Below are 16,792 nucleotides of genomic sequence, written 5' to 3'. Positions count from 1 at the left end.
TGAATACTTTCCAGATGCACTGTATATAACCTCTGCCTTTGCCTAATAAACTAGAACAGTTTGGACATCACTCCTGGGTGTCTATCTGTTCTTTCTGCTACAGTAGCCAATCTATTGACAATTAGGAACAACTGATCAACTCATTGCCAAACATTACATTTCCATGACAATGCGCAAGGTGACAATGTCCATTTAAGGTAGATTAATCTTGGAAAACAAATCTGAAACGCATTCTGATTGGATCGAAGGATTGAATGCTGCTGGAAGCAAATATTTTCCATAATAAATATTAAATGAAAAACATATGCACAATTCATACCTGAAAATGAAATATTCCTGCATACCCAGAACCAAATGACTGGTCAGGTGGAACGACTCTGTATAGTAGTTTTTCATTGAGAGTGAGAGAGGCAATAGCAGCTAATAGCCAGCAGTCCCCTGAAAAAAATAAAAATACTTTTACTACTATGAAAAAACAAATGGTTCTGTGAAAAAGTTTTAGGAAAAAAGGCTATAAAGTGATAATTGTTTAAAAAGTTATATTTTTGAATTATCAATTAACCTTTAAAGTGCCTAAAAAGAAAAAAAATCCAAATCAAATGAATATTTGGTGTATCCACGCTTTGCCTTTAAAACAACATCAATTTTACCAGATTTACTTGCACTTAGGCCCCTTTCACACGGACGCTTCAGCTATGCCAAATCTGCTTGCTCAATAGAGGATCTCTCCGCTGATCCCCGCTGAGCAGGTCCGTGTCTGCTCTACATAGCAGTCCTGCTCTCCTCTATGGGGCAATCACATGGAAATAGACTGCCTGTCCTTTTCCATCTTATGCCATCCGATCCGATCCACCAGACAGATGGAAAACATGACCATCATCCACCTGTTTTTGGTGGACAGGATCGGATGGCGGTAAGTGTACACTGACATCCTCTGCTCCATAGTGGACAATGCAGTGTCCGTTCAGGTCCGCCTGAAAAACTGACAGGCAGATCTGATCGGAAGCCCATGTGAAAGGGGCCTCAAGGATTTTGCAGATATATGGTCCAGCACATGAATAAACAAGTATACCAAAGAGGTGCTAATGATCAAAAAGGAATATATGTAGGTGAAAATACAAAATACAATACAAATCAGTTGTGTAGAAAGAATGAAAGCAGGTGAAGACAAGTCATGCTGTATTAATTTTTTTAAAGTGATATTAAATCCTCCGTTTTAGGCACTTTCAGCAGCTGAATGAATTGCTTACTGAGTATGCAGCTTCTTTATCTTTTCATCCTTGTGTTGTGTTACACTATGTGAATTATTATCATTTCTCTGTGTCCATAACATGGCGTATCATTGCTCTATATCTTTAACCACCTCAATACAGTGCACTTACACTCCCTTCCTGACCAGACCAATTTTCAACTTTCAGCACTCTCACAGGTTGAATGACAATTACTCAGTCATGCAACACTGTACCCATATGAAACTTGCGTCCTTTTTTCCACACAAATAGAGCTTTCTTTTAGTGATATTTAACTAGTTGCTGACCGCCGGCCGTCAAATGACAGCCAGGCGGCGCATCTATTGTGGCGGGAGGCTGTCATATGACGGCCTCCTGTTTAAACAGGGAATGCGCATGATCGTGCGCGCGCACCCCTGTTTCTTCGGTGGCGGCGTGTCACGGAGACATCGTTTGCCACCGAAGGGGGTGAACAGCCATTGGTTATGGCTGTTTACCACGTGATCGGCCGTGATGAAATCTCGGCTGATCAGAGATGGTCACACCCCGACTGTGCACGGCGCATGCACGCGATCGGGAGCGTGCTGCGCGTGCATGTCAGTGGCGGCGTGTTCCCGGGAACACTGCTCGTCACCGATGCTGGTAAACAGCCATTGGCTGGCTGTTTACCCACGTGATCGGCTGTGATCCTTTCACAGCCGATCACTAAAATGTAAACAAACCGCGGTAACGAGATGTTACCGGGTTCTCCTCCTCACACACCGATCGTGTGTGAGGAGGAGATTGCGGTAACATCTCGTTACCACCTACAATACACATCAAGCACACTGATTGCCCCCCCCAATAAAGAGGGCCTGTCACCACCCCTCAATAGTACCTGTCAATCACAGTCCATCAGAGTACCTGTCACAGTCCATCAGAGTATTTGAGCACCTGTCACAGCCCATCAGAGTACTCGAGTACCTGTCACAGCCCATCAGAGTACCCGAGTACCTGTCAGTCCATCAGAGTACCCGAGTACCCGCCCCAGTCCATCTGAGTACCTGAGTACCCGTCCCAGTCCATCTGAGAACCCGAGTACCTGTCACAGTTCATCTGAGTACCCGAGTACCTGTCACGGCCCATCAGAGTACCCGAGTACCTGTCACGGCCCATCAGAGTACCCGAGTACCTGTCACGGCCCATCAGAGTACCCGAGTACCTGTCACGGCCCATCAGAGTGCCAGAGTACCTGTCACGGCCCATCAGAGTGCCAGAGTACCTGTCACGGCCCATCAGAGTACCAGAGTACCTGTCACGGCACATCAGAGTACTCGAGTACCTGTCACGGTCCATCAGGGTACCCGAGTACCTGTCACGGTCCATCAGAGTACCCGAGTACCTGTCACGGTCCATCAGAGTACCCGAGTACCTGTCACAGTCCATCATGGTACCCGAGTACCTGTCACGGTTCATCCGAGTACCCGAGTACCTGTCACGGTTCATCCGAGTACCCGAGTAGCTGTCACAGCCCATCAAAGCACCCGAGTACCTGTCACAGTTCATCCGAGTACCCGAGTACCTGTCACGGTTCATCCAAGTACCCGAGTACCTGTCCCAGCCCATCTGAGTACCCGAGTACCTGTCCCAGTCCATCTGAGTACCCGAGTACCTGTAATTGTCATTCAAACTGTGAGAGCGCTGAAAGCTGAAAATTGGTCTGGTCAGGAAGGGAGTGTAAGTGCACTGTATTGAGGTGCTTAATCACTAGTGGGTTTTTTATTTTTTGTGCTATAATTAAAAAAAACGTAAATTTTGTGAAAAGAAATGCCCTTTTCTTTGTTTCTGTCATAAAATGTTGCTAATTAGTAATTTTTCCAAAATTTATACTGCTACATATCTTTGGTAAAAATAACCCACATTAGTGTATATTATTTGGTCTTTGTGAAAGTTATAGAGTCTACAAACTACGGTGCCAATCACTGAAAATTTACACTAACAAAATACATTCTGCTACTCTTCCCGAGTATGGCGATACCACATGTGTGAGACTTTTACACAGCATGGCCACATACAGAGCACCAACATTGAAGTGGCACTTTCAGACGTTCTACGAGCAAAAATGACACATCTCATTTCACAGCCACCTATTACACTTTTGAAGGCCCTGGAGTAGCAGGACAATGGAATTGCCCATAAAATGACCCCATTTTGGAACGCTAACACCCCAATTTATAATCTGTGAGGCATAAAGAGTCTTTTGAACAGTTCATTTTTTTCCAGAAGTTTTTGGAAAATGTGGAAAAAATGAAAACGTATTTTGTTTTTTTACACAAAGTTGTCAATTTATAAGATATTTCTAACACGTAGCGTGTATATAGCAAAAATTACACCCATAAACACATTCTGCTACTCCTCCCGAGTATGGCGATACCACATGTGTAGGACTTTTACACAGCTTGGCCACATACAGAGGCCAAACATTGAAGTAGTACCTTCAGACGTTCTAGGAGCATAAACGACACATCTCATTTCATTCCTACCCATCACACTTTTGAAGGTCCCGGAGCACCAGGACAATGGAATTACCCCCAAAATGACCCCATTTTGGAAAGCAAACACCCCAACGTATATTCTATGAGGCATGGGCTGCAAATAGGTACTCGGGTACTCTGATGGGCTGCAGATGGGTACTCTGGTATTCTGATGGGCTGGTGACAGGTACTTGAGTACTCTGATGGCCTGGTGACAGGTACTGGGGTACTCTGATGGCCTGGTGACTGGTATTTGGGTACTCTGAAGGGCGGTGATAGGTACTCAGGTGCTCATATGGACTGTGACAGGTACTCGGGTACTCAGATGAACTGTGATAGGTATTCAAGTACTCAGATTTACTGGGACAGGTACTCGGGTACTCAGATGAACTGTGACAGGTACTCGGGTACTCCGATGGGCTGTGACAGGTACTCGGGTACTCGGATGGGCTGTGACAGGTACTCGGGTACTCGGATGGGCTGTGACAGGTACTCGGATGGACTGTGATAGGTACTCGGATGGACTGTGACAGGTACTTGGGTACTCTGATGGACTGTGACAGGTACTCGGGTACTCTGATGGACTGTGAGTGACAGGTATTATAATGGGTGGTGACAGGTCCTCTTTATTGGGGGGGGGGCAATCAGTGTGCTTGATGTGTACTGTAAGCGGTAACGAGATGTTACCGCAATCTCCTCCTCACACGTGATCAGTGTGTGAGGAGGAGAACCCGGTAACATCCCGTTACTGCGGTTTGTTTACATTTAGTGATCGGCTGTGAAAGGATCACAGCTGATCATGTGGGTAAACAGTCAGCCAATGGCTGTTTACCAGCATTGGTGACGAGCAGTGTTCCCGGGAACACGCCACCACCGACATGCACGCTCAGCGAGCTCGCGAACGCACGCTGTGCATAGTGGGGGTGGAACCAACTGTGATCAGCCGTGACTTCATCGTGGCCGATCACGTGGTAAACAGCCATGCCCAATGGCTGTTCACCCCCTTGGTGGCAAGCGGTGTCTCCGTGACACGCCGCCACTGAAGGAACAGGGATGCGATTGCGCGCATTCCCTGTTTAAAACGGGAGGACGTCATATGACGGCCTCTCGCCACAATAGGTGCGCCGCCTAGACGTCATTTGACGGCCGGCGGACAGCATCTAGTTAAGCTGTGTTCTGCTGTCTAAGCTAAGCCCTTTCTCTCACCATACGTGTGTATAGTCCACCCCCCTCCCTCTCTCTGTAGTCATCTACAAAAATGAACCCTCTAGGATTGGGACTATGTAGTTATTGACCAGAAATTGTCTGATGATGATTAAAAATAACATTTATTGGTACAATAATGATTAAAAACATGTATGAAAGTACACATTTTGTGGCAATGAACATGTGTATGATAGCAGTATAAATTTGTTCAAGCATAATACATGACACTAACACGGTTTGTGGACTCTGCTTTAGAGGTGTCTAAAGATGGCGCTAATTGCTATCAGTCAAAAGCGAAGAGAGATGTGAGTAATGTGAAAGCCGCTACATATTAAAACCAAGAATGCATATTGGTGGTGGTGGCACAGTGGTGTAGTGGCTAGCACTCTCGCCTAGCAATGAGAAGGGTCACTGGTTCGAATCCCAATCCCAACCACACCACCACCCGCCTGGAGTCCGCATGCCCTCCCCGTGCCCGCGTGGGCCTCCCCCCACACCCCAAAGACATGCAGGTAGGCCAATTGGCCTCTGTCCAAAATTGGCCTTTGTATATGAATGGGGACCTTGGATTGTGGGCTCCCTGGGGGGCAGGGACCCATGTGTGTGTGCAATATACAGGGATAGAGACAATTGTAGACACTCACTCAGGTTGAACTGGATGGACTGGTGTCTTTATTTAACCACTTAAGGACCGCCGTATTGCCATTGTACGTCAGCACAATGGCACAGGCAGGCACAATCACGTACATCTACGTGATTGCCTTCCAGCAGGTGGGGGGTCCGATCGGACCCCCTCCCGCTGTTTACGGCGGTCCGATTCGGTCCAGGAGCGCTCCGTGATGAGGGGATGGCCGTTGGTTTTCGGCCACCCCCTCTGGATCGCTCCTGGCCAATGAGAAGCTTCCTCCCCTGTGTATTGTTTACACAGGAAGGAGGAAGTGATGTCATTCTCCTCGGGGCGGTCTTTTTGACCGGACTACGAGGAGAAGAGTAAAAGTAAGTGTGCACCAACACTACACTGACATGTAGGTACACACAGGCACACAAACCCCCCCCGATCCCCCCCCCCGATCGCCCCCCGATCGCCCCCCGATCCCCCCCCCCCAGTCACAGTGTCACTGATTGCATTGATCATTTCTTTACTGATCAATGCATTCAGTGTCAGTTGTGACAGTAAAAACTGTCAGGACAGTTAGTGTTAGGTCCAGGGTAGCCCCCTATCACCCCCCAATAAAGATTTAACCCCCTGATTGCCCCTAGAGTTAACCCTTTCACCCCCTTTTGCCAGTGTCACTAAGCGATCATTTTTCTGATCGCTGCATGTGTCGCTAGGTAGCTAGTTATTTTTTTAGGTTCACCGCCAGGTTTTTATATCGCTAGGTACCCCGATATACTACCCAATAATGGTTTTAACCCCCAGATTGCCGCTAGTTAACCCTTTCACCCCCTTTTGCCAGTGTCACTAAGCGATCGTTTTTCTGATCGCTGCATTAGTGTCGCTACAGTCGCTAGGTAGCTAGTTATTTTTTTAGGTTCACCGCCAGGTTTTTATAGCGCTAGGTACCCCGATATACTACCCAATAATGGTTTTAACCCCCTGATTTCCGCTAGTTAACCCTTTCACCCCCTTTTGCCAGTGTCACTAAGCGATAATTTTTCTGAACGCTGCATCAGTGTCGCTAGTGTCGCTAGGTAGCTAGTTATTTTTTTAGGTTCACCGCCAGGTTTTTATAGCGCTAGGTACCCCGATATACTACCCAATAATGGTTTTAACCCCCTGATTGCTGCTAGTTAACCCTTTCACCCCCTTTCACCAGCGATCACAGTATAAGTGTCACTGGTGACGCTGGTTAGCCAGTTAGTTATTTAGGTTCCCCGTCAGGTTTTTATATAGCGCCAGGGACCCCCATATACTACCTAATAAAAATTTGAACCCCCTGATTGCCCCTAGTTAACCCTTTCACCACTGATCACCGTATAAGTGTTACGGGTGACTCTGGTTAGTTTGTTTTTTATAGCATTTTATATTCAAATCCGGAAGGCAGTGCTTGGTTTTCGGGGTCCCGTACGTGGCTAGGCTCCCAAAAAGTCCCCCACATGTGGTATCCCCGTACTCGGGAGAAGCAGCAGAATTTATTTTGGGGTGTAATTTGACTTCTGCCCATAGCATGTGTGAGCAATATATCATTTAGTGACAACTTTGTGCAAAAAAAAAAAAAGTTTGTAATATTCCCGCAACTTTTGGCAAAATATAAAATATTCCATGGACTCAACATGCCTCTCAGTAAATAGCTTGGGGTGTCTACTTTCCAAAATTGGGTCATTTGGGGGGGTTTTGTGCTATTTTGGCATTTTATGGCCTTCGAAACTGTGATAGGTAGTGAGGAGTTAAATCAAAAATTTGCACCCTTAGAAATCCTGAAGGTGGTGATTGGTTTTCGGGGTGCCGTGCGCGACTAGACTCCCAAAAAGTCCCACACATGTGGTATCCCCGTACTCGGGAGAAGCAGCAGAATGTATTTTGGGGTGTCATTTCACATATGCCCATAGCATGTGTGAGCAATATATCATTTAGTGACAACTTGGTGCAAAAAAAAAAAAGTTTGTAATATTCCCGCAACTTGTGGCAAAATATAAAATATTCCATGGACTCAACATGCCTCTCAGTAAATAGCTTGGGGTGTCTACTTTCCAAAATGGGGTCATTTTGGGGGGTTTTGTGCTATTTTGGCATTTTATGGCCTTCGAAACTGTGATAGGTAGTGAGGAGTTAAATCAAAAATTTGCACCCTTAGAAATCCTGAAGGTGGTGATTGGTTTTCGGGGTGCCGTGCGCGACTAGACTCCCAAAAAGTCCCACACACGTGGTATCCCCATACTCGGGAGAAGTAGCGGAATATATTTTGGGGTGCAATTCCACATATAACCATGGCATGTGTGAGCAATATATCATTTAGTGACAACTTTTTGTAAAAAAAAAAAATTTTTATTTTTTTTGTCATTATTCAATCCCTTAGGACAAAAAAAATAAATATTCAATGGGCTCAACATACCCATCAGCAATTTCCTTGGGGTGTCTACTTTCCAAAATGGGGTCATTTGGGGGGGATTTGTACTGCCCTGCCATTTTAGCACCTCAAGAAATGAGATCGGCAGTCATAAATTAAAAGCTGTGTAAATTCCAGAAAATGTACTCTAGTTTGTAGACGCTATAACTTTTGCGCAAACCAAAAAATATACGCTTATTGACATTTTTTTTACTAAAGACATGTGGCTGAATAAATTTTGCCCTCAATGTATGACTAAAATTTAGTTTATTCGATTTTTCTTATAACAAAAAGAAGAAAATATCTTTTTTTTTCAAAATTTTCGCTCTTTTTCCATTTATATCGCAAAAAAAAAAAATCGCAGAGGCAATCAAATACCATCAAAAGAAAGCTCTATTTGTGGGAAGAAAAGGACGCAAATTTCGTTTGGGTGCAATATTGCATGACCGCGCAATTACCAGTTAAAGCAGCGCAGTGCGAAATTGCAAAAAGACCTCTGGTCCTTAAGGTGTTTATTGGTCCGGAGCTGAAGTGGTTAACCTTACTAACTATGCAACTATATACCAATGCTGCCACCATGAGCAAAGTTACCGCCAGACCGTAGGGGCCAGTGCAATATACAGGGATAGGGACAATTGTAGACACTCACTCAGGTTGAACTGGATGGACTGGTGTCTTTATTCAACCTTACTAACTATGTAACTATATACAGATGCTGCCAATTACCGCCAGACTGTAGGGGTCAGTCCTGGGTGCTGAGCTGCAATGGAACTAGAAACCCAGTTGGTGTTGTAACGACTGGCAAAACTAGCCTCTTTTGGTGGGAAGGGATTTAGTAAGTGGCCAGGTCAAAAGCATACTAAGCGAAGGCTGTTATATGTCTCTCAGATACAAAAAGGTACTCGCCATAGATGCAGGAAATCATAGGACTGTTGGTCTATAACAAACTTAGTCGAACATGCAGCATATATGCATGGCGTCTGGAGAGCAGCAGAGCACGTGTTAGGTGTCATGTATTATGCTTGAACACATTTATACTGTTGTAATACTGCTATCATACATACAGTATCTCACAAAAATTAGTACACCCCTCACATTTTTGTAAATATTTTATTCTATCTTTTCATGTGACAACACTGAAGAAGTGGCACTTTGCTTCAATGTAAAGTAGTGAGTGTACAGCTTCTAGAACAGTGTAAATTTGCTCAGACAATTATATAGGGAAGGAAAAAGATGAGGGGGGGATTATAGCGGTGCCAAAAACGACAACGACACAATTATATAAAAAACATTCAACAAAATACTTTATTTAAATACACATTGAAAAACAATGTGTATTTAAATAAAATATTTTGTTTAATGTTTTTTATATAATTGTGTCGTTGTAGTTTTTGGCACCTCTATAATCCCCTTCCTCATAGTTACATATTTAGTAAGGTTGAATAAAGACACCAGTCCATTCAGTTAAAGCTGAGTGAGTGTCTACAATTGTCCCTATCCCTGTACATTGCACACGCACATCGGTCCCTACCTCATCTTTTTCCTTTCCTATATAATGGTCTGACTAATAGGGATGAGGTGCCGTATAGATTGAGGTTCTTCCAGCCACACTCCCCTTTTTCTTTTCCAGTGTAAATTTGCTGTCCCCTCAAAATAACTCAACACACACAGACATTAATATCTAAACCGCTGGCAACAAAAGTAAGTACACCCCAAAGTGAAAATGTCCAAATTGGGCCCAAAGTGTCAATAATTTCTGTGGCCACCATTATTTTCCAGTACTGCCTTAACCCTCTTGGGCATGGAGTTCACCAGAGCTTCACAGGTTGCCACTGGAGTACTCTTTCACTCCTCCATGACGACTTCACGGGGCTGGTGGATGTTAGAGACATTGCACTCCTCCATCTTCCGTTCGAGGATGCCCCATAGATGCTCAATAGGGTTTAGGTTTGGAGACATCTTGGCCATTGGTCATTACCTTTACCCTCAGCTTCTTTAGCAAGGCAGTTGTCATCTTGGAGATGTGTTTGGGGTTATTATCCTGTTGGAATACTGCCCTGTGGCCCAGTCTCCGAAGGGAGTGGATCATGCTCTGCTTCAGTATGTCACAGTACATGTTGGCATTCATGGTGTTCTCAATGATATGTAGCCCCCCAGTGCCAGCAGCACTCATGCAGCCCCAGGCCATGATACTCCCACCACCATGCTGGACTGTAGGCAAGACAAACTTGTCTTTGTACTCCTCACCTGGTTGCCACCACACACGCTTGACTCCATCTGAACCAAATAAGTTTATCTTGGTCTCATCAGACCACAGGACATGGTTCCAGCAACCCATGACTTTAGTCTGCTTGTTTTCAGCAAACTTTTTGCAGGCTTTCTTGTGCATCATCTTTAGAAGAGACTTCCTTCTGGGATGACAGCCATGCAGATCAATTTGATGCAGTGTGCGGCGTATGATCTAAGCACTAACAGGCTGACCCCCACCCCTTCAACCTCTGCAGCAATGCTGGCAGCACTCATACCTCCATTTCCCAAAGATAACCTCTGGATATGACGCTGAGCACGTGCACTCAACTGCTATTGGCAATCTTTTTATAGCCTAGGCCATCTAGAGCGACAATTCTTTTTTTTCAGATCCTCAGAGTTCTTTGCCATGACGGGACATGTTGAACTTTCAGTGACCAGTATGAGAGAGTGAGAGCGATAACACCAAATTTAACACACCTGCTCCCCATTCACACCTGAGACCTTGTAACACTAACGAGTCACATGACACCGGAGAGGGAAAATGGCTAATTGGTTTATGGCCTTGTAGTTGAGCCAGAATTTGAGTTGAGTTTTACAGCCCAATTACAGGATTTCTGGGTGACAGTATTGATACAGACAAGATTTACTAGAATAACAAGCAATCAGCACAGGTAAACCTCATAACCTAAGTTCAGGCTGCCAGGTTTCATATTACAGTATCCTGTTTGTTTTATCACTCAGCCATTATCTGCCTGTGTCAACATTTGTTACAAAGGCTCCATCTGTGAACACACAGCAGCCCTTAGCACAAGACCCTGAGCCAGACACGTTACCCAAACGCTCAGTAAAACCAACTTGGAAAATGGAAAATTATGAAGATTTAAGAACTGAACTGACAGCAAGCCTGAAGTTATTATGAGAAAAAAGTTGTTACTCAATCTAACATGGACTATGCTCAGGCACGATCTGTCACCTGCCATGTCCACCGGACACAGCCAATGACAGATTACTGTACCAGCCCACTGCTGGTACCATGTGATTGCTGTGGCCAATTACAGCAGATCACTTGACAATTGTACACAATTTTAAACTCCACCACCCACTACCTTGTGCAACAGTGCTGCCACCAACAGTTAAATTAACTGCTTACCAGCTTCAGTTGATCCCTCATTACAAATAATTTAAGCATTAAAATATAAAGTATTGCACTTAAGCAATGCTCAGATCTCTGTCCTACTTACTTACTCTCCCCACTGTTAATGCCTCTCCTCCAAGTGGGGGATAGTCGGAGGCGTACAATATTATTATTACTTTTTTTTTCTAAGGCGGGTGGCCCGGCTTATTGCATTGGCACAAAGTGGTTTCCAAGTATATACATTACTTAGGGTTTCCAGAAAGGTTGCCAAACCCTAAGAACTTTTTTTTTTTTCTTTTTTTTTCTCCCCCTCCCCCTTCTTCCTCCCCCCCTTCTCGCCATAAAACATCAGTACCGGTGGTTTATAAGAATCAAACGTAATGATGACTAGGATAACTATGACCTCCTATATTGTGAAGGGGCTAAATAGCCCAGAAAAATGTACTAGATTGCTGGCAGAATTGGGGAGACTTAAATCTCAAATTATTTTTCTTACAAGAGACACATTTTAGAAAGGATAAAATTCCAAGACTAGGGATTCAGAGGTTTCCAACAACGTACCATAGTGCCTCTCAGACCTCAAAGGCAAGTGGAGTAGCAATTATTCTCCCGAAACAGATACCGTGGAAAGAATCCAAGATCACAGATGACACAGGTCATCTCCTGATTATAAAAGGATGGCTGGGCGAACAAAATGTTACATTAGTTAACCTATATTTACCGAATGAGGACCAAGTTACAGCATTGGAGACATATTTAAATGTACATCAAACTAAAGAAGGGATCTTGATATTGGGAGAAGACTTGAATATGGCGCTAGATCCTGGTCTGGACGTTTCAAGGGGGGCCTCACATCTTTCATATGGAGGGCAAAATTGTGCAGAGCCAGGAGGCTACTTCAGGATTTACAACTAATGGACAGCTGGAGAACCCTCCATGTGCACGACGGTGACTATACATTTTTTTCTCCAAAACACAAGACATACATTAGAATTGACTAAATTTGTATATCTCAAGATGCCCTGACGTGTATATCCGAGGCCTCCATAGGTTCATTTACATTGTCTGATCATGCAAACTGTGTAATAGAATGGAATGGGGAGATCCAGGTCCCCGGGAATTGAATTGGAAGATTAACGAAACATTATTGAGGGAATCAGAGTATGAGAAACAGATAGCCGAGAATTGGAATTCTTCTTTGTAACTAATGAATCTGATGAAATAACCCCATTATATTTATGGGAAGCACATAAATGTTACATGAGAGGGGTTCTCATTTCTCTGGGAGCGTATAGGAAAGGGACTCTGGGTGCCAAGTTAGATTCCTTGCTCAGTGAAATCGGGGTACTGGAATTGGCACATAAGAAATCTCTGGCACAGCAGACCGAGGTTAACACAGTTACGGAAAGAATTAAATATGCTATTAATGGATAAAGCAAAAGCTAAGCTAACCAGATGTAGATGTTTTCTATGAGTATGGGAACAAACCAAGTAAAATGCTGGCTAACGCACTCAGAGATGAGAACACGTAACCACATCGATCATATCAAAACTCGGGGGGGATGTATTAGTTAACTCCTCACAGTCAATTGCAAAGGCATTTAGTGATTATTATTCTAGTCTATATCAAATAGAGGGCCATGCAGCTATATTAAAGACATCCAATAAAGGAGAAAAAGCAAAGGAATACATAATGGCATCAGGAATGCCTAGGTTGTCAGAAGTTAGAGCAGGGGATATAGACGGATCTATTACGTTAGAGGAACACCAAGAAGCCCCTAAATCACTAAAACCAGGGAAAGCTCCAGGCCCCGATGGGTACACGTTGCGGTATTATAAGACTTTTTGAAAAACCTGGCACCAACATTTTTAACCGCATTTAATTCAATACGGGATGGGCAGCAGTTGCCAGCAGAGACATTAATGGCCCACATAACAGTAATTCCTAAGGAGGGGAAAGATCCATCACAGTGCTCTAGTTATCATCCAATTTCACTGTTAAATGTAGATCTGAAGATTTTGACGAAAATACTTGCTACTAGATTACTGATGCATATTCCCTCCTTAATACATCCAGACCAAGCGGGGTTTACTCCTGGCAGAGAAAATACGCAGAGGGTTGTAAGTGCCATAAACTTCTCCCATCATCAGAAACCCTTAGTACTTTTATTTACAGATGCAGAAAAAGCATTTGATAGGGTAGATTGGACATTCCTAAAAAACACATTACAACATATGGAACTGGGAAGGGGGAGGCTGAACTGGATTATAAGCTTATACTCGGCCCCTAGGGCAAGGATTAAGATAAATGATACAATGTCAGAACCCTTCTTTATATGTAACGGGACGCGGCAGGGGTGTCCACTCTCACCTATCATTTTTATTCTAACATTGGAACCTTTTTTAAGAACTATACGAGCCAACCCAGATATTAGGGGTATTGCAATAAAGGGAAAAGAACCCAAATTGGCTGCATACGCAGGTGATTTGCTATTTTTTAAAACTTCTCCACTTATATCTCTCCCATCTTTAATATTGGAAATGCGCATATATGAAGGAATGTCCAACTTTAAGGTAAATTATGGTAAATCAGAAGAGATGGGAGTGGGCGCTGACTTTCAAAATCGGTTATCGTCATACTTTGACTTTAGATGGACAGACTCCCACATATGCTATTTAGGGACTAAAATACCAAACAAACTAAGCAGAATATTCTAATTAAATTTTGTACCATTGGCACGACAGATTAAATTCGACTTCCAGCGATGGAAATTTTTACTTGGTTTGGTAGAATTATTATAAAAATGAACATAATGCCAAGAATACTATACCTATTCCAGACCTTGCCGATTAAGATATCCCGAGGGTTCCTGGAGGACCTGAGAACTAGGTTTATGCGATTTATTTGGGCGGGAAAATCAGTGAGAGTTCGTAGAGATATCTTAACCCTGCCAAAAGAAAGAGGAGGGGTCGGACTCCGGGATCCAGTTGGTTACTATGAAGCCTCACATTTAGCACGAGTATTGGACTGGTGTGTAGGTCAAAAAGAGAAGCCTTGGATACATATGGAACAAGCATTGTTTAGTCTACCCTTGGAGGGAATTGCATGGCTCAGGGACGAAGAAATACCTCAGAAGGCGAAGAAACACCCGATAGTGGGAGCCACGTTGCAAATTATTAAAAAGATATTTAAGAAAACTGAGGTGTCAAATTATCCAAGTCCCATGATCCCAATATTGGGCAATCCGAGTTTTGAACCAGGTATGATAGGCCAGGGCTTTAAAGACTTGAGGCGATGGGGAATTAGCAGGGCTCTGCACTTCTCGGTAGACAACCATATGATGACTAATGAAGAGATTGAACAGGTGTTTGGAGAGGAACTAGACCCATTTAGACGAACACAGCTTAAAGCCTTCCTTCGTGTAATAAAGTCATGAATGCCAGTGGTACGCACACCATCAAAATTCGAGCAACTATGCTTGAAGGGGGAACCAGTGAGGCATTCATTATCATTAATATACTCCTTGCTAATTGAGCTGCAAGCCCCACAAGAACTGGCCTTTGTTCAAGCATGGGAAAGAGAGTAAGGTGTAACATTTTCTAAAGCACAGAAAAATAAGATTCTCCTGTTTACGCAGAAGGCCTCAATGGCTACTAGATACCAAGAAGGGGGGTATAACATTTTGACCAGATGGTCCAGAACCCCAACAGTATTGAACCTGATATTCCCACAGGTATCGAATCTATGTTGGCGATGACGGAGGGCAGTGGGCACTGTGGTACACATATTTTGGCAGTGTCCTAGTTTAAAAGAATTTTGGAAGATGGTCTCTGAAACAATTAAGGAAATCATGGAAGTGTCTCTCGGAGAAAATCCAGCAGCTTTCTTACTAAATGATATTCCAGTATCTATTGAAAAATACAAAAACTCCCTCCTGAGGCATTTGCTGATGGCAGCAAAAGCATGTATTCCCATTCTCTGGAAAAATAATGCATCTCCAACAGATCACAATGGCTTGGTAGAATATCAGAAATCCAGCAAATGGAAAACCTTATCAGGATGTTGAGAGAGCAGGAGGATAAATATTGGAAAGTCTGGATGCCCTATATTAACCACTTGACCACTGGGCAATTAAACACCCTTAATAACCAGACCAATTTTCAGCTTTCGGTGCTCTCACATTTTGAATGACAATTACTCAGTCATGCAACACTGGACCTATATGAATTTTATGTCCTTTTTTTCACACAAATAGAGCTTTCTTTTGGTGGTATTTAATCACCGCTGGGTTTTTAATTTTTTGTGCTATAAAAGAAAAAAGACTGGAAATTCTGTAAAAAAAATTAATTTTTCTTCGTTTTTGTTATAAAATTTAGCAGATTAGTAATTAAAAAAATAAGTACAAATTGGTGGATATTATGTGGTCTTTGTGAAAGTTATAGAGTCCACAAGTACTGACGGCCTATTTCAATTCTTGAGACCCTAACATGCCAGAAAAGTACAAATACCCCCCAAATGACCCCTTTTTGGAAAGAAGACATTCCAAGGTATTTAGTAAGAGGCATGATGAGTTTTTTGAAGTTGTCATTTTTTCCCACAATTCTTTGCAATATCAAGATTTTTTTTACTTTATTTTTTCACAAAATTGCCATATTATCAGTTTATTTCTCACACACAGCATATGCATACCACAAATTACACCCCAAAACACATTCTGCTATTACTCCCGAGTACGGCGATACCACATGTGTGAGACTTTTACACAGTGTGGCCACATACAGAGGCCCAACATGCAGGGAGTGCCATCAGGCGTTCTGGAGCATCCAGGCCAATTCTGACATTTCTCTCCTACATGTAAAAAGCATCATTTATTTGCTAGAAAATTACATAGAATCCCAAAACATTATATATATTTTTTAGCAAACACCCTGGAGAATACAATGGTGGTCGTTTATCTCGTACGGTATTTGCGCAAAAATTTTTCGAATGCTTTTTTTTGGAAAAAAAACTATTTTGTGCTTAAAAAAAAAAAAAAGCACAGTAAACTTAGCCCAATTTTTGCATAGTGTGAAAGATGAAGTTACGCTGAGTAAATAGATACCTAACATGTCACTCTTCACAATTGCACACGCTCGTGGAATGGCACCAAACTTCGCTACTTAAAAATCCCCATAGGCGACGCTTTAAAAAAAATTTCTTGGTTAAATGTTTTGAGTTACAGAGGAGGTCTAGGGCTAGAATTATTGCTCTTGCTCTAACGTTCGCAGTGATACCTCACGTGTGGTTTGAACACCGTTTTCATATGTGGGCGGGACTTACGTATGCATTCGCTTCTGCATGCGAGCACATGGGGACAGGGGCGCTTTAAAAAAAAAAAATTCTTATTGTTCATTTTACTTTATTTTAGTTTG

The 16,792-nt window shown here is 43.2% G+C and overlaps 1 protein-coding gene across 1 annotated transcript in view; it reads right to left on the bottom strand.

Moving 5' to 3' along the window:
- The window catches only part of CAPN9 (calpain 9), a 1,247,204-nt gene that overhangs the window by 1,063,201 nt on the left and 167,211 nt on the right, over positions 1-16,792 (bottom strand). The window contains exon 3 of the mRNA XM_077486535.1: positions 320-438. Within this exon, the coding sequence (XP_077342661.1) occupies positions 320-438 (119 nt within the window). The remainder of the gene's footprint in view (positions 1-319; positions 439-16,792) is intronic.

Source organism: Lithobates pipiens, unplaced genomic scaffold (assembly GCF_037356315.1).
Source record: "Lithobates pipiens isolate NorthernLeopardFrog02 unplaced genomic scaffold, aLitPip1_a1.2 Scaffold_18, whole genome shotgun sequence".
NCBI lineage: Eukaryota > Metazoa > Chordata > Amphibia > Anura > Ranidae > Lithobates > Lithobates pipiens.
This window is presented reverse-complemented; position numbering and strand designations above follow the sequence as displayed.